Source organism: Astatotilapia calliptera, chromosome 3, assembly GCF_900246225.1.
Source record: "Astatotilapia calliptera chromosome 3, fAstCal1.2, whole genome shotgun sequence".
Classification (NCBI taxonomy): domain Eukaryota; kingdom Metazoa; phylum Chordata; class Actinopteri; order Cichliformes; family Cichlidae; genus Astatotilapia; species Astatotilapia calliptera.
In genome coordinates, this window is record NC_039304.1 from 4742422 (window position 1) to 4761383 (window position 18962).

The following is an 18962-nucleotide window of genomic DNA, read 5'->3' on the forward strand; positions in this document are numbered from 1 at the left end:
CCTCCACCACGTCTCAATGGCATACAGAACGTTGGAGAGCACAGACTTGATTTCCCTGAGGACCGCATTGGCCGACTAGATGCAGTAGTGATCCAGCTTTTTCTCTCTCTCCCCCCCCCCCCCCCCCTCCCTTCTCTTGCTCCCTAACGCTGCTACTTCTGCCAGCCAGCCTTATTACCTGCCTACAGTTATACACCACAATTACTTCGCTCCAAACAGAGTTTAAAACTGCATTAAGCTATCATATTGAATCCCGCAGGCACCAGAAATGGATGCTAATATTAGTTAATGATTTGATGTGCCAGGGATTTGAGCAGTAGTAATTGACCAGTTTTGGAACGGTGGACTCTTTTGACAAATATTAGTATATCTAGTCCTGGGGCTGTTGCAAAACCATGTTTTCCCTTGTTGATATTGCAGGAATAGATCAAAAACTATTCTGACTGGTGATCTAATTTAACTATAATCACTTTCAGAATATTTTCCCCGAACCATATACCAGAGAAGAAGCGCTGTTTACATGATTGATCTGTTGGTAGGTTCGATCTTTAAAATGCTGGGTTTCAAAAGAAAAAGCAAGACCGCTGAAGGTGACTTTTTTAGATGTATTATTTTCCTGGATGTGGATCACTGCCAGGGTCCGCACCAACCTGGTTCTTAGGTCATTGTTAGCTTGTGGACTGGGGATACAGAGTGGTCAGAGGTGGCTGCTGGTCTAGTCTCTCCAGAGATAAGGCCAGACAAAGGCTAGAACATTGAGCTTTCTCTTGTAACTGCATACTGACTCAGCGGATCACAACAACAAAAAACAAGATGAGGGGAGGAAGTGAAGGAGACTGAAGTCAAGGTACAAAAGCACTGTTGCTTATTCATTGTAGCTCAAGACAGGAGAAATAAGCAAAAAATGGGCAGTCTATGTCCAAGATAAATACAAAATGGTTTCAATTTACATTTTCTAATCATGCAAAATAAATAAGTAAATAATTTTAAAAAAGCATGTAATCTACATAATAATTTTTGCAAGGATTGGTGAAATATTTGCTTAAGAAACTCAATTAAGCACACTATTAGTACGTAGGCAGATGTTCAAGTTGTAACCAAGCTGCTAATCGAGCACCCGGTTGTCAACAGCAAGGTAATGGAGATATGTGCTCAGTTGCTTTTTACCTTTTCTTGAACATTTGGAGCAAACATGACAGATGAGAGTCTTATGCTCCAACAAGTTTAAGGCACCTAATAGCATGTTCTCATGAGCTCTCAGGAAGAAATGCAAAGATAACGTGAGTAATATAAAGGAAGAATGAACAAATCATTTAATGGCTTTTGCTTATGACAATATATTCTATTAGCTCCTTAAGGGAAGTTTTAATCAGTAAATAAGGACATAGTTAACACAGAAAGTGGACAATTTAAAACAATTCAATTTAATTCACTTTGAGTCATATATGGGACTTTATATTTAAGGCGAAGATCTTACAATAATATAGAGAAAAACACCCAATCAGATGACCTCCTATGAGCAAGCACTTAGCGACAGTGGGAAGGAAAAACTCCCCTTTGATAGGAGGAAACCAGGAAGAACCAGGTTTAGGGAGGGGCAGCCATCTGCTGTGATTGGTTGGTGAGGGGAGAAAGACATGCTGTGGAGGATTATTAAAAACTAATGATTAAATGCAAACTGGCATATAAACAACACAAAATAAAACATTTCATTTTTATAAGTTTGGAGCACGCGGGTGGGGGGGGGGGGGTAGGGTGTCTTAATTGGACCACTTGTAAATGGCACAGAGAGATGTCTGTTTATCTTTGTGGAAACAAATTAGTCTGGCACTGAACCATGGTTCTTTAAAAATGTCTGTGTTTAATTGAGATTTTAATGAGAAACCCCACCAACACAACAGCCACCACACACATTTATTTTTAGAACCATTGTTTTCCTAACATGTTATCTGTATCCTAATCTTATAACAGTAGTTCATTGTTATTTTCTTTTGCCTTCTAGCATTATCATTTTACCATTACCATCTTTATTTTGAGAACAAGTAGTCAAAATCTATTTTTCTTGGAAAGTCGTGTCTTCTTCCATTTCAGTCAGTCAGCAAAGGCAAAACACTTGTTGAATCTTGCCAGCTGATGTGACAGTGCACTGTTGGGTCAATAGTGTGTGTAATCCACAGTGGAAAAGTCACGAATTGCTAAATGGAGCTTTAAAAATTGTCCTTTGCTCTCATTATCCAGAGTGCATGATCGTTTGCTTCTGCCTTTTGGTCTTAGAAATATTTAATTTTGAATGAGATTGAACAAAAAATGTGATGGCGTATGTTTTGGTTTTGTCTTCAGGACCCAGTACCACCTGTACGGAGGAGTCCTGCTACCATCAGGGGGTGTGTCTCCAGCAATGGGAGGGCTTCACCTGCGATTGCAGCATGACGTCCTATGGAGGCTCATTTTGCAACGACCGTAAGTCAAAGTTTTTGTTTTAATTGTTTAAAAATGGTTAGTAGGTGTGTGAGTGCAGTGAGTCAGGCGGTGGAAACATATTCAGTGGTGGTTAGCTGTTCGTTAGTGGTTTAAAGTTAAAGCTCCACAGGCAACGTTGTAAGTCTGCTTTCAGAGTGTCAGTGAAAGAGATCTGTATTGTATTAATAAAGTGATTGGTGAGCATTCTCCAATTGATAATTTAATTTTTTGCATGAATCTTCAAGCCGTCATTTAGTAGATGGATGTTCTTGTGCTGCATTTCTACATACATGAACACATCCTCACAGATCCGGTGTCTCAGTTTGGAACTAAAAAATGTTTTTGTAAATTAGCTGCAGAGCTTGTTAACATTTGACTGCTAACAATTAAAATATCTAAACATTAGCTAATAATAATGACTTTAATTGGATAATTATAATTATTAGCTAATGTTAGGATATTTTAATTGTGAACAGTCAAATGTTAACAAGCTCTACAGCTTGCATAAACATTGTTTAACAAGGTAAAGTCATTATCGCACTTCAGTAGGGCCACACAGATTGGACTCATTCATTACTCTTCAGATGGTGATGGTACTGTCTTGTTATTCAGAGTAAAATCCTGTACAACTCTAACTTCACCATGAAATTTACCATGAGTGCTAACACATGCTGTGAGGAGAAACAGTGATCTAAGTCCCATGTACCTGCCACATAGCCCCCTGCTGGGTGGCTGGAAGCTGGGGAGTGAAAGAAAAAAGGTAGAGAACAGCGAGACACAGGTTAGTCACTTATGTGGTTTTTAGGTCAATGCTTTTCATTCTTTTTTCCTCTCGTACGTTTGTAATATTATAATCTGGTTGTGGCTAAGGCATTCACTGAGGGTGAAGTAGCTGTGCACCCTATAATTAAGTGTGAACTAGCTTCACTGAAGTGTGGAAATGACTTCATAAATATCCAGATGTCTGATGGGGAAGGTTTTATTATAAGCTATAAGAAACCTGACTGTGAGGTTTGATTTGTCATTGTTCTGGATTTAGTGTAGAAATATGCATTATGTTGTTAACTGTTAAAGCTAAGTTATGAAGCTAATTTTATACCTTTTTAAAAAAAATAAATAAATATTGCATTGTTTAAGAATCCTGTCTGTAGCAGTGTGCTGCTTGGTAACTTGGAGCGCATGTACAATTAGCATCCAGCACTCTTCACAGGCTTGATGTAAGCAAGGGCACAAGTAGGGTGACAGGCTAATAGACTTGTTTGCACAAGTCTTTGTTTGCTCATGAAGTGGTGGGTTAAGAAGTACCAGCCTCAGCTTCTTTGCTGTTTCTTTTCTTTTGTTAAACCAATCCATGTTTTATTTGAGAAAGACTTCATTTTTGTTGTGTGCTTTTTCCCTCGTTATATTGGCTGCTGGGTTAGCTATACAGAATATGACCGGGCATGATAGTAAGGAGCTGATTAGCAAGGTGTTCTTTTGGTTCCTGGAACTCTCAAGCAAGGAGGAGAAGGTGATAACTGTTTTGTCGGCATGACAGCTATGCCGAGATAAGCAGAGATCCTTCGCTGCTTGGGAGGGGAGAGCAAATGATAGAAAAGGGGAAAGGAGGCTTATTCCTGTGCTCGAGTTGTTGCCTGTGGGGCGCGTTAGCAGCTTTACTGTGCTGCTTTCGAACATGACAGGTAGAAATATAAGGAACCAGTGAGTATACCAACATGTGCTCTGTAGAAGAATCTGGAAGATGTGTCTGTTTTGTGAGAATGTATAGAATGGAGGACAGGACTTCACCAGCAGCCCGATCAAATCTATTGTGTAACTGCAGAGAAAAAAACGAAGCATCTATGTAGAACAAGTTTGAGTCTGCAGTGCAGAAAAGTCTTATTAAGGATTCAGCTTTAAATCAAGCTGTGAAAATCTCAGACATGTAAGACTGTAAACACTGACATGGGCCTTTCGTCTTTTTTTTGTTTATAAAAGTGCAATTTTACAGATCTGTTGGCTGCTGGTTAAAGTTCTCTCACAACTTGCTGCAAATGATATGATGCGTTTTCAGTGAGGGGCTGACATACTAGTGTAAGATTCATAATATTCATTCATAACAGCTTAAAAAAAACTGTTGGCATCACAAATTTGTTGGTGACACAACAATGGGCTAGTTTTCACATGTCAGCATAGCTAATTAAAATTAAACTGAAAAACATTAAGGCCCTATCAGTATTTTTTTCTTGTAAGATGATACATTGAAGAACTGTTAAACAGTCTGGAATAATCAGCACAATAATCATCAACTAAGCTGATGTCGACTGACACATTATTCCAAATGTCTAACACAGCAGTATGTCAGCCTCTTCCAGGTTTTCATGCATTGCTGTAGCTTGTTTTTGTTGTAGCCTGTCCTTTCTCCCCCGACAACAGCGCCGCATCTTTTGACCTGACCTTCTGCTGTCATTACCGTCTGCTTGAAACTATGAAAATCAAATTTCATCTCCTGACTTTGAGAGCTCACACTAACTTGAGCTTTTGGCTTCTTGGCTTCTGATCTTAACGTTCTTCTCTTCATACTTCTTGAATCTTATCACTATGTAAGGAAAATTTCAAACGTTCCGAACTTCAAGGATTTTTCTTTTTCTTCAGATTGCTGTGAAAAACCAAGGTAGGAAATATGATACTGGGTAGCAATGAAATGGGTGCTCCAGATCCCGAGATATTTCAACATGTTTACCTTGGATGCAGATGACTTGCAGTTGCATACTCTTACCAATAGGGTTATGGGGTTGTGCAACAAAACCTATATAGATCCTGCTTGTTTGTCTTTTTGCACAATCACAATAAATCTGGGATAAACAAGTGTTTGGGTCGCCTAACTCTAACAGAAAAAGTTTAAATGCATGTGATCAATAGAAGAAATATGGTGAGCAAAAATAAATGACAAAGACCCCTCTTTATCTCGCAGTAGGAAGGAGAGATATAGCGCACGCACAATCACACTTCGGTGTTACTGGCCACACAAACAGACTTAATAAAAAAGATATGTGATTGCCACTGCTTTTCATTCTCTGTGGGGAATAAAATAATGCATAATTATTTCAGTAATCATTCTTGCGCTGTTGTTTGTAAAAGAGCTTTCTTGGTGGCCATAGTAGACAAAGCTTAGAGGGTCTTTGGGTGATTAATCACTCTCTGCATGTACACTACACTCCTCTACACAAACACATAAAACAGAGTGGTGCAAACATGCACAGTCCCACACCTACAGCTTAATTCAGTCGCACAAGAACACAGTAAGAGACGTGTTTCACGTGGTGAATATTTTTCAGTGGAAAAAGCTCGAGTCATTTCCGCAGTCCAGTCCCAGAGTCGTTTGTTTCACTCTAGGTGGAAAGGTTATCAGAATTATTGACACTGCAGTTATTATTTATGAATGCAGATTCACAGTTCACTGGAGAAGATATTACATACAGATAGAAGCGATTCCATAACAGCGTATGTGTCATACCAGATAAAGTGAGGCTATTTGTCTCTATTGGATATTATTACCTGTTGGGCGTCAGCCAATCATATCCACTACCTGGGATGCGAGGAAGCGAAAACACAGAGAAAAAAACATTTAAAGTTAAATGTATTGTTTTTTTTTCCTTTCATGTTTAATTAAATTATTGTTTTTCAAAAAAAATGTGTATTTATTGAATACTTTTAATACTTTACTTTCCCATCTGAATGTGAGAATTTTGGAACTCGTGGAGTTTTGGTGTCATGCTATCTGCAAGATGTCTCTTTATTTGTTTTGAGCGTTTCTACTAGCAATTTAGGGCAGGGTGAAGTTGGCATGTTCTTCCTGTGTCTGAGGGGGTTCTCTCTGGGTACATTGGCTTCCTCCCACAGGTTGAAGACATGCATGTGAGTTCTGCATAATTGGTCATTCAAAATTAGCCCTAAGGGTAAGTGGTTGTCTATGTCTATGTCTGTCTTCTTGCCCTATGACAGCTGGCTCCACCCCCCTCGTATGTCTCTTGATTGGATAAGAGGAAGAAAATAGATGGATGGTTTAGTACAATTGCCTGCTTGCTGAAGTTGTTTCCGTAAGTGGCACTGAAGCGATTTCATTTAGACTTAGCAGCTGACACTGATACTGATGTTATAGAAAAGAAATGTGACGCTGTAGACATTTAATTTCCCTGTGACAGAAAGTTGATATTGGATCTGGTCAATGTAGCCCGTGTTAACAATGTTTCCTGTTACCCCTACCTCACCATCCCCACACCATCCGAGGTAAGGGGATGGTCTGTCACTCAGTCATGCCGGATACATTTTTTTTTCTAGTTTGTGTGATGCACATCTTCTGAGCAGATATCTGAAGTAATTGAAACATTTAATATTTATAGAGCAGCTCTCATTCTGCTGAATAGTATTGTTTTTGCTTCTTCAGTGACCTTCAGTGGTCAGTTTAGTCTGGCAGGCCTACAGCACTGCACTTTAGGAAAACAGTTGGGGGGGGGGTGTTAATAAATGAAATATGGCTGAAGGGAATGATGAGGTACAAATGAAATTGGCACTTGGCATTTCTCAACAGGCTTTACTTTGGAAGCACCTCTGAGACACAGGCGCTCCAACAGTGTTTTGTATCTCTTTTTTCCTACGTCGCTCTTTTTTTTCTCCTGTTCTCATTAACAGTAGAAACAGACTGGGTCTGCTGTAATGCTCAAAAACACATCACATTCATCTAGAACTGCAGGTTGTTTCCAGCACTGTAACACTATGTTTGTGCACGCAGATGCATTTGAGTAGCAGCAAATAATAAAAAAGCTCATACCCCTTCTTTCACACACACATATACGCACATACACATACCAGAGAGCATTTGTTATTCCGCTGCAGCCTGCAGTGATTGACTGGTCTATTTGTCTCTGCATAGCGTATAAGTGGGCCACTTGGTATTCTGCCTTATTCATCTGGAACCAACTCAGACAGAGATGCTGTGTAAGAGCGTGTGGAACGAGGACTTTGTTTCTCTCTTGCTCTTTCATTTTTCTGTTTATGTGAGTGAGAGAACAACGGAGAGAAAACGAGACGGAGAGGGATGGAGAGGAAGAGCCAGGGAGGAGATGCTCTGTTTGTGCAGTTCTTTGTGTGGCTATATGCACTGGTTGGGCATTAGCACAAAACTTGCATGTGTACAAGGAATCCAGCTGCGAGGCCATAGTGCTGTCAGGCATACTAATCGAGCACAGAGTGCCAGTTTGTTTGCATTGCTGCTGGTTTCAATCTGCCTCCTCTCCCTATATCTCATCTCGATTTATTTTCTCCATTAACATTCCCACACGCAGCATGAAAAACGACCTCATCAGAATGCTTTTGTGGTACAAGAGATTGCCACTGAAATTGGACTTTCTATCTAGAGTCTTTGTGAACTCTGCACACAATTTGTCTTTTATTTTTTTGTTGCGTTGCTTCTTTATAATTTGTAAAATACATGTTTGCATGTAATTTCTAACAAACAATTATTTATTCCAAGTTCTGTAATCATTGTTACATTTCTTTGCACCGATATGTGAACACTATCTGGTTTTCAGCATGCATTTTTTAAATTTTCTCGAGGCTCTTACTTATATCACCATATGAGTAAGCAAATAAGTTGACTTCAAGAATTCTAAAGGGACCAAATGCAGCTCGATAAGTGTTGTGTTTCTTGCTTCAGCTAGCCTACTGTTAATGTTTGATGAGCTTGATAGGTTTAAACAAGCACTGGTCACGGCAAGTTCCTCTTGTCGTCTCTCTTTACCGAACTTTAATGAAAGCCGATCACTGAAATGCATTCGCTCTCCTCCGCTCCACCAACTCTACAGGTGATCGTTTGCTTGGTACTTCAGTCGAAAGGCAAACCAACAGCAAAAACAAAAAGCTTTAAAAAAACGAAATAAAAAAAACCCAATGATGGCTGCTGGTCTCCGGAGCAAGACAGAATCCTGCCTCACTATGTGTAATGCACTTGGTTTAGGCTTAACATCGATTGTCATGCCACTTGTTGTGATGAAGGTCACACTACCTTCAGCATGGACAGCGTGTCCTCAACGCAGCATGGATCAGGACAGACTTAAGGGGAGGCTTTAGCCCTCTCACATTCTCATCACCAGCTAACTCAGTCCAAGCTCAGGAGGAATGAGTAAGCAGACCGGCAAAATAGAGGGGAAAAAAAGTCTCCCACAAACCTCCTGATCCAACCACGGATCCAAGAAGACATCCAAAAGAAAGACATAAAAGCCAACTGCCTTTCACGTGTGACTGGGTCTCACTTTTTTTTTTTTTTTGTTATATTCTCTGTAGCATTGCATTATCATTTAATGCTTGGATTTGGTATTCATTCCTCCCACCCCTTTCTGTGACTACCATCTTCTGTCTGCACTGTTGGCCAGCCGGTCCCAAAGTGCCGCTGTTTGGACCTCGCGATTAACCGCCACCTCATTAAGCCAGAAACACAGTGTGAATCCTGAATAATTACTTTACTTTTTTTCTCTTTCGTGCCCATAAATACACACACAGAGACCCACAACAAGCTCCCTCTCCACTTTTCAGTAGTGGGCTGCTTTAAAAACTAGATGGAGAGAGACCAGGGAGGCTGCAGCTATCTTCCCATTTGCAGACACGGGGGGTGAAAGTATGGGCAGAGAAATGAAAGTATGGATAGAAAGCAGTGGAAAATAGAGTGTGAGTGAGTAATGAAATAGTGTTTGGGCATGCAAATGCTTTTTTAGCTTCTGCAAAAGAGGGCAGTGCTAAGCCCATTGGACTTTAGAAGTCACTATTTCAAGAGCTTGAAGGAGATTGGTTGAAGGTTGATGCCCACATTATGTGGCCTGTGGTACATAAGACTTAGGTAGTGAGTGGAATACTTGCACTATGTTAATTCAAAATTTCAACGAGTGTGTAAATGTTTTAAGAACTCTGCACACGTGCAATACATGACAAAGCGTGTAGCTCGCTGTGGAGGTAGATATTAAATATTACAATGGCAGTAGTTCTCATTTAATTCATCTGTTTAGCTGTGAGCACAGTTTTAGAAAACTATTGTAGATTTTCTAAACCCTTTCTGCTAAGATCATTAACTTCAAGTTTCAGCAAACATCTCTTTTCCCCAGAGTGTCTGTCTGTCTGTGAGCCTGGCAGCTTTGGCAGGTAGGCCAGACTTAATATCTGTTACTTCCTTTGTTCACACTTTTTTAGTAGCGGCCAAGTGCCAATATACTGAACCTGACTGAACTGAGTGGTACAGATACAGTACACATTCTTCCAATCAAACTGAAGTAAACTTAACTTGGAGAAATTCTCTTGTGATGTGTTCGTGAACGCTATCGCAGTTGTTAGAATTACACAGGTGCCAGTCACAGGCAGCTGCTAAAGATCTTTATGCCATGTCACTTATTGAATCCCCTTTCTACTGTATTCTGACTTGTTTTGACTCATTGTCAGATAGGATGGATATGTTAATCTGTCAAAAGATCTTTATTTCTTTTATGTGCCATTCATTGTTCTCAGCTTCGGTTTCAGTTTATGATTTTCAAACACATTCAAACATTTCAAGAAGTGTAAATGATCAGTTTCTGGAGCATAGAATGTGTTTCTGCCTTTCTGTAAATTAAGGAAATGAATGTTTGCACTGCAAACCTTGGCCATGCAGAAGAAGCTCATCTCTGGAAGAAGATATCGTCTTCCCTGGCATGAATGACAGCTTCAGGACGAATAGATGCCCAATTTTCATCAGTCATCGGTAGTGCTGACTACCTGAAATAATAGCCAGTGCTTTAGGAGTGGCTCTGCATCCAAAATACTTGAAATATTGGACAACACTGGCAACATATTGGATTTCGTCGGAGGAAATGCTGCGATGCTAGGCGGTTTCTCACTTCCTGCACACTCACACACATGAAAACACATAAGAAACTCAGCGGAGAATGTCAGTGTTTCCTGAGGGCATCCGCACAGAGGGAGACCTTTACTCAAGCTGACATAGCAGATCATCAGGACTGACGTGTACACACACGGATGCACACGCATGCATACAAACGCACACCTTTCTTGTATTTATCCCAGTGGGGGTTGAGCTGTCGATAAGTTGAGCTGACAGTCTCCCCTTCACCTTGTCCTTCGTCTCCTTTCTCCTGTCCCTTTCCTCCACTTCTCTAGCTCCTTGCCCTTTATACCCCGTACAACCCCAATTACACTCTTTTTCCACTGGTGCTCCCCGTAGGCTGGGGAAAATCCCATGTTGCTGGTAACGGGGATTAAGCTTTTAAAGCATGAGAAAGTTAAACATTAATACTAGGATGTTAGAGTAATTGTGGTCTTTCAAGTCTATTCAACCCTGACGACTTCATTCAGGGTAAAATATGAACAAAGTTTATGGGATATATACGTGGAGGCCATCCTACCATAAACCATTCAGAATTTGTATTGTCCCCATACATTTTTAGAGATAAAGATTATTGTAATTAATTAAAAGTGAATTTGCTCAACCTTGAGTTTTACTTCTTTTGTCTGCAAAATTAACAGAAGTAAAATCGGTTTTAGAAAAAGGTAACGCAGGTTGAGCTTCTTGCTGGAAGAATCATTAGACACAGCGTGTCTTTGAACTCTTTTGGTGTCCTTGAACAAGAATCCTTTATTTGCACACTCTCCAGAAATAACAATTGATTATGTGTTAGCAAGAGGCTTAAACTGGGTTTTGAAAACATGCGCTTCATTTGAAGCCAAGATTTAACTCCTCAGACATTGTTCCCTCCTCAGTGGAAAAAAAGGGAAATGAGACATCTAGTGCATGCGTAATTGCAATAAAGGAGCAAGAGAAACATGTGCCACGAATTCTGGTATTTGTTTAGCAGTTTTGTGTCAGGTTGACTGGAATAATCACAGAAAATTACAAAAAGCACAAGAATCGCATTTAGTTTCATATTCTGATGTATTCAGGGCATGTACACAATCAAGTGTGCTGTTCATGAACTGTATGTAAATGTCTACCTACTGTCAAATGTATCACAACTGAATTAGTGGAAATAGGCCGTATTGTTCCGGTAACTGTCTTGTTAACAATAATGAGCTCTCAAGAACATAAGATATGTCTAAGTAGGTTTATTCCTGTGCTTTCTCAGTACAAGAGGTTTAACCTGCAAGATGTGTACATATTGAGTGAACATGCTCTTACAGTATATTCAAAGAAATCAGGAAAGTCATTGTAGCATAAACTCACTCCTACCTGAACACTGGTTTATATGTTTTGTACTCACATCTTCTCCTCTATTTCAAAACACCAGTAATAGAATTGCTCGAGCAACACAGCCCAGTAGCCATTTTAAAACCGGCCCTTAATCTGTTGCCCAGTGAGCTGATAAATGATAGTGGCCACGGAGGATGATAAATCAGGAATATCCCTCACTGCCCTTCTATTTCAGAAAAAACAGAACAAAGAAACCTGTACTTTGATGCACACTGTACAGCTTTACAGCCTTTGGAACCATATTATTAACCCCACGGTGTAATTTTATGTCATTTCATTGCTATTCTGTGCAAACGTAAAAATTCTAAAGTATTTCAGCTTGATTTATTACTTCATTCACAAACTAATTTTTCAAATCTCCAGTATATGTACGCCTGATTTCCCAGACTCAAAGTGTTCGACTCAGTGGCGGTATGTGCGCGTGGTGTATGTGCTTCTATGTCCCTCTGTGTGTTTTATGTCGGTACTATATTGAGATGTGCTGTGTTGAGTCTCTCCACATTATCATACATGTTTCTTTTCGGCGTCTTTGATTTCTGTACTCTGACGGGTAACGTGGGGATGGGCCAAGTACAGATGAGAGCAAGCAAAAGACAGAGAGCATGCGAAGATGTAGACGGGGACGCCTGCAGAGAGGGAGAGAGAGATGGCACTGGTTTCAAAGCCTCCCTTTCCTTAGCTGTCGAGGGAAAGTTTGACTTTCACAGTTGGAATGTATAATCAAGTCAGCCTGCTCTTATCCTTCTAAACGAAGTCCCCTAACAATCTGACACAAGACAAAGTTTGTATTTTTTAATTTCAGTTCTATATTTCATGTTCAGTACTTAGCAGGCATTGATGCTGACTTTGTAAGGCACACAAGCTTATTTTTTCTGATTTTATCTGTTGCTTTTTTAGCAAATCCAGCTCAGTAAAGCATTTGTGTCCAAGCAGAGCCCCATCATCATCATCATCATCATCATACCAAACTGATTAATGCATTAATTAAACCCCTTGACTCTATTTATCTTTAGATAATTATGATTCAATGTAAAGTTGTGTCTCCTGCTTCAGGGATTTATTGTGTACATTTCTAATGCATGTACTTAAGGTATAGTCACATCTAATTAGTGTTACTAGTCTGCTAATAACACACATTTCTTCACACTTGTGTCATTGTATATGCTTACTACACCCCATTGCACAGTTGTTGGTTTATTTTTATTATGATGATTTTTCTGTTCACCAGAATTTTTTATCGTCTTTATCTTTTGCGTTTCTTGACACACAAATCAAGCAGAGCAGGGCCAGGCATATGTATATAACAAAGTAGACAGGTGTCCTTGAGCAAGGCAGAAACCCCATTAATAACCCCCAATGATGACAGGCCGCTCCTCTCTGAATGCAGCCATTCTAACCCAAGTTGAAAGTATATCGCTGTAAAGTTGAGAATGCATGCATTTCAGCAAATCTGTTAGCGGCACTTCTAAGAGAATCAAGAAGAGTTTTATTCCCATTTTTGATGCTGCTGGAGGATTTGACCCATCTCCATAAATCATCTTTTGGCTGAACATCCAGCTTTGCATTCTCTCTCTGACTAGAAAAGTATTTGTCTTATGATTTCAAAAGGTTCTGTCTTCTTTTTTTTTTTGCTTTACCGGCTAAAAAGTAAGCCAGAACCTCTTCTCCGCTCTCTTGTCTCCCTGTGCTTGGCACTTCGTGTATTATTCATGGCAAGTCTGTTCTTTGTAAATAGAGTAGCTCAGGCTGCCCAGTCAGCTGGCATGTATCGGAGGGACCACAGGCAGGCCTGACAAAACATTTCTACTGTAAGAGCTTTTAAAAGCAAAGGTGGGAGGGAAATGGGCAGAATAATGACAGTGAAACAAAACGCTATATCAACATTAAGACTACACTCCCACCGCAGAAACGCACATGCACACAACCAGGAGCCTTGGTGAGCACTGGCTAAACAAACAAGACCTGAAAACTAATTTATGCCTCTACTTTTCCAAAAAGTCGAAAATGTGCTTACAGCAGCAGTACTCTTGAATAATGTATTTGCATCGTGCTTGTCAATTTGTATAGTGCTTTGTCATTCCTAATTCATTCCCTTCACTCAGGAATAGAACAAAGTATTTTCAAACTCTGGCAAATTGGAGATCGAGATATAGTCGAGTGTTTCTGAGGTATAAACATATTATGTCATTCATCACGATTATAAAGCTTACTTTTTCCTTGCACCGTCTTAAATATTTATTCCACTTTTTCTTTCCTAAACAAAATGTTTTCACCATCTGGCAGTTCAACTAGTTCATATATCAAGATATAAGTTGCACGTAAAAACAGATTAGCAAGTAATGGAAACTTTCAGGCCTCTTGTTGAAATTGCCCTGCTTGCCCGTGTGCTAAGAAATTCGCTTGCAGAGATGCACTAAATGTACAGAGTAGAGATGGCACGTTACCACTATTTTATGTCCGATACCGATATCATAAATTTGGATATCGGCCGATACCGATATGAATCCGATATAGTGTGTTTTTTAATCAATAAAACTGTTTGTTTTTTTTAATATCTTGCTGCATTTTGTATAAGTTGAAACTCAAATTTAAAAACAAAACAAAAGACTAAAGCTATTCTGTTATACCTGTATGCAAAAAATACACTGCACCCAAAATATTTCATAGTTCAGCAATACTGATCAATCTAATAAACTTAACCTTCTCCATCCTCCCTATTCTGGTATTTTAAAGAGTAAGCAACCTAACTAATAGGGTTGCAAACTCCCAGCAAAAAAAAAAAAAATGCACAGAAATCAATTATTTTTCAAGAATAATTAAATAGATTCAACATCTTTCTTCAACAGAACTGCAGACTGCACAGATGGTATCTTCCCAAAAGGAAAAAGTACTAGCTTACTAGGGTATATTACTGCATTTTGTTGCCCTGTACCTGTGCATGTGCAATGACAATAAAGTTGAATTCTATTCTATTCTATTCTATATTAGACTTAACAGTTACTATATACAGTAATGGACTTCTATACATTTTACATCAGATTAAAACTTTGGTTGTAAGATTCAGATAATTATTTATTAAAAGCTAGACATTTTAAATGAGAATAAGAAAGAAAAGTATGTCTTTGTGCCCCCTTTTCCCTGTTCATGCCCTATCGGCCCCCCTGGCTAAACTTTGCTAGATCCGCCCCTGCACAGTTACCAGCCGTCAGCTGCGTAGAAAAAGATCCTGGTGTTGAAAGTAATATTAAATAAATTCTAACAACAGATTATCAAGGTTAAACGTGCTGCTGTTGTTCAGCCGCTGGTTTCCTCTTTCTGGCGCGAAGTGGGCGGTAAACAAGAGAGACGGACTCGCGACAGAAAAGCCGATCAGCTGATCATTGATTGAAGTAGCAGCAGGAGAGGGAGGGAGAGAGAAGAGGCACTCGCTCCATATATCGGTTGTTAAGCTTAACGCTGGAATGCTTTGCAAACATTCAGAGATGAACTCACACACTTGCTTTACTTCTCTCTGGGATAACTTTCTCTGAGATGAAATGGTGTAGGTAGTGAGGCTCCAAATGCTCAACCAGACACGCCACAGCCACTCTATCATGTGAGCATAATGCTCCGACGTGCTACATTTATGAGCCGAGTTATGCTATGTCGCAAGTTTTGTGAGGTGCTTTTTTGATATTTGATATTTACATTTTTTATTTCTCTCCAATATCCGATCCAGTAATTTAGGTCAGTATCGGACCGATACCGATACGTAATATCGGATCGGTCCATCTCTAGTACAGAGGCCATTCTTTTCTGTGATCTACCTGCTTTAACATAGTGGGCTAATCAATGACATAATTCCTAATGTAGCTGCATATAAAGCCACATAAACCTAAAGACACACACCTTTAGCCAAAAGTTGTTTTACTGGTCTGTAGAAGACGTGTGGATCGACATGCCGGTGCAGTTGCTGTGATGCTATGATATGAGTGAAACAATTTATCCCTAGAGCATACTTAACCATAGAAGAGGAGGTAAAAAGTATCAATTATAACTATATTTATTATGTAAATAACTAATATTTAGGAGAAAAGAGATGAGCATGTGTCAGAGCAGCTATAATGATCCTGGTTTAAATTTTCTGTGGACTGAGACAGATGAGCGAACATCTGTGTGATCAGTGAGCAGACAGATAATCCTTAAAGGCTTTTGTAGTGGCAAAAGTTAAAGACATTCAGATCATGCTAATACAAAAGGCTCCACCTGATCTTTTCAAGCCTGACCCAAATTTTTAGAACTTCCCAGGAGATGGGCCAGCTCCCAAAATCCTTCACAAAGAGGAATGGACTTCCTCACATACCATACAGGGAATGAGTGATTGTAAATACCTCACACAAGCCAAGCAAGGTAAAAAACGAACTGCAGCTCAAAAATGAGAAAGTAAGAGTTTGTCTCCAGTGACTGCTGAATCATAAAATAAATTTGGCATGTCTGTTAAGATCACAATGCTTACATTTCCAGAAACCGGGGATGATGAGGAATATGCAACTCCCAGCCGTGTTGCGGGTCAGTGAGTGGAACTGCGTAATTGAAGCTCTGGTCAGTGATTTGGTGAAAGTGTCTTTTGAACAAATCTTTTTAATGACCTGTTTCAAGTGAAGAAAGAAAGTGTACTTTATACAGGTCTACAGACCAGTAAAACAACTTGTGAAGCAGGACCTTTTAGAAAGAACCGCTTTGCACATCGCTACTCAGTTCTGAGATTAACCCTAAGGCTGTTTAAATGTAGCCGAGTTGCTGAGAAAGACAAGTGAGGAGTCGGAATAATTTCTGTCTGTCTCACCCCCAGCAAACCCAACAGTCACCCCATACACACAGCCATCACCACCACCACCATGGTCCCCTACAGTTAAATTTAGCTGTTCTAATTCCTGTTGTCACCTCTACAGACTCTGCCAATGGCTCTGGCTTTATTTTCCTCCCACCTTAACATATCTTTGTATTTCAGCATTTCTTTTCTCTCTTTTCCCCTCATCTGGCAATGATATAAATGCTATAATTTTATTCAAAGTGTAATCAGCTTAGTGTGTTTTTGTGCAAATCACTGTTCATTAATTAAGGATCTAAGCTGCTAGGTTGACCTGAATTATTAACCTTGGATTATCAGGCTCTCTGGTGTTTTAATGGAACAAAACTTGTATATTAAAATCTTATGAAAATAGACATTAAATAGCATCTGGGTGTTTAAATTAGACCGAGGAATGCATCCTGTCTTCTGTATCGCATCATTGGGAAATAAGGGTCGTCCTTTCCAAACATCTTTGCAGTTTCCTTGGCAGAATAAAAAAATTTTTTTCTGTGAAGTCTTTGTGGAAAATCATAAAGTATTACGCTATAAGAGATGCAATTCTGCTTTCCTTCAATGATTTTCTGTTTTAATGTGAGCTTGACTTTCCAATACAAGGCTTACAGACTACTAAATTGGCCTATCTTCCCAACTTGCCACAGATGGAGCATGCATGAGTTGTCTGCATGCAGGCATTAAGACTGCTTCGATCTAAAAACCCATCAGTGTGACATTCCCCATTGTGCAAATGTCTACGCATGCTCACTCCCACACCCTCCCTTTGGGCGCGCACACACGTAGTCAGGGACACACAGCCTAATAAATATTGCCTCCCTATTTTGTGTCATTCCACTCCCTGGAGAGAGGCCTCTATCGACAAGCCAGCACAGCTTTACCTGATCAATAGTCTCTTTTCTCTCGTTCTCCCTTTTCTGTCTCCCCTTCTCCCCGCACGTCTCGCATATATCTCAACTCCCTGTTCTCCTTCTGATCTTGCAGCTGAATTACTTCAAATCTTGAGCATATATCCACAGAAACACAAAAGCTCTGATCAGCCCCGCTTGGTTTTATTTTTAATCAATTATTTTATACCAAGCAGCTGGCAGAAGGGAAAAAAGAAGCTGACAAAGAAGGGGGATGGGTGCTTATTGTAAAGCAGAGAATTTTTCACATAGCAAGGTTCACGTTGCTTCATCCCAGATGTGCACAGCCAGCTGCCATCAGCAGCACTAGAATGTGTTGCTTGGGAAAAGGCCAAAGGGTCACATGAAACCTTTTAAGTCAAACAAGGCTGAGTAAGGTTCTTGTGCTCTGCCTCTCGCTCCCTTATGAATAGTCTATAAAGCCTGGAGCCCCTTGCTTGCATACACGCACTTGCATACTGGAAATGTAGATGGCTCAGCCGGCTTCATACATATGCAGAAACAATGTGTTTGTCTTATCTCGTGATTCACATTGTGCCCGTCGGTACTGAAGTGCTTCATGATTCAGTGGAATCCATAATAACAGATGAATGAACTCTATTTATAGTGATTATTGGCAATGATATAATTAGTAGTAATACAGATGTTGCTTCCTAAGAATGAAAACAGCAACAAAAAAGAACTCCAAATTCATTTTCCGTCAATCAGATTATCTGTGAAGTTAATCTGCTTTGAAATTCGTCAACTATAAACTGTTCCCTCTAATTGGAAAATAGCAGGAAAACGTACTCCGCTTTCATGTGAGAAAATGAGAAGTTGTTTTTCTCTGCGAGTTCCCGAATTTATCGGCTCTCCGAGTGTTAAGGGCTTTTCATCGACAGCCGGTGTAGTGCTAATCAATTCCACAATAAATACACAATGAAACACGGATGCAGTCATCTAAGGTAGAGGCAAGTAACCAGCCGGTACAGGACTTTAACTGAAGCCCAACACACACATAATGATTTCATTGTCAAAATGTGAATATAGAACATGGAGAAAAAAAAGAAGGGTAAAAACTGAAGTGGAGAAACAGGGATTGGGATTGGATACAGATTGGGAACCAGTTAAAAATTCCAATGCTGTTTGCAGATTAGATTCAGTTTGACTTAGCCTAGAAAGAAATGCAGACATGAGAGAAAGAGAGAATTTATTATTTTGGCTATATAGATTTTTCTTTCAACATAGTAGTGAATTCAAGAAATTGGCATAAAGGTAAAAGAAAAACAGAGAGAGAAAGAAAACTGTGTCTGTATATAGTTTCAGTAGCTCATTCTCCACCCACACTCATCATTGGTGGCATTTGTGGCTGTCAAGGACTGAAAGAGGGAGGAAAAATCCTTACTTTTGATGCTGGGCCTAGCTGCAGTGATAAAATATTGAAGCTGTTTTCAGCTCACAGCACAGCCCCAGCTCCTCATATATCATGATTCCAGAAAAACCCTGA

At 39.7% G+C, this 18962-nt stretch overlaps 1 protein-coding gene across 8 annotated transcripts in view; it reads left to right on the top strand.

Moving 5' to 3' along the window:
* Positions 1 to 18962, top strand: part of nrxn2b (neurexin 2b) — a 700882-nt gene that overhangs the window by 403455 nt on the left and 278465 nt on the right. For all 8 annotated transcript variants that reach the window (XM_026160309.1, XM_026160315.1, XM_026160297.1 and 5 more), the window contains one exon: positions 2341 to 2460. In XM_026160309.1, coding sequence (XP_026016094.1) covers positions 2341 to 2460 — 120 coding nt within the window. The remainder of the gene's footprint in view (positions 1 to 2340; positions 2461 to 18962) is intronic.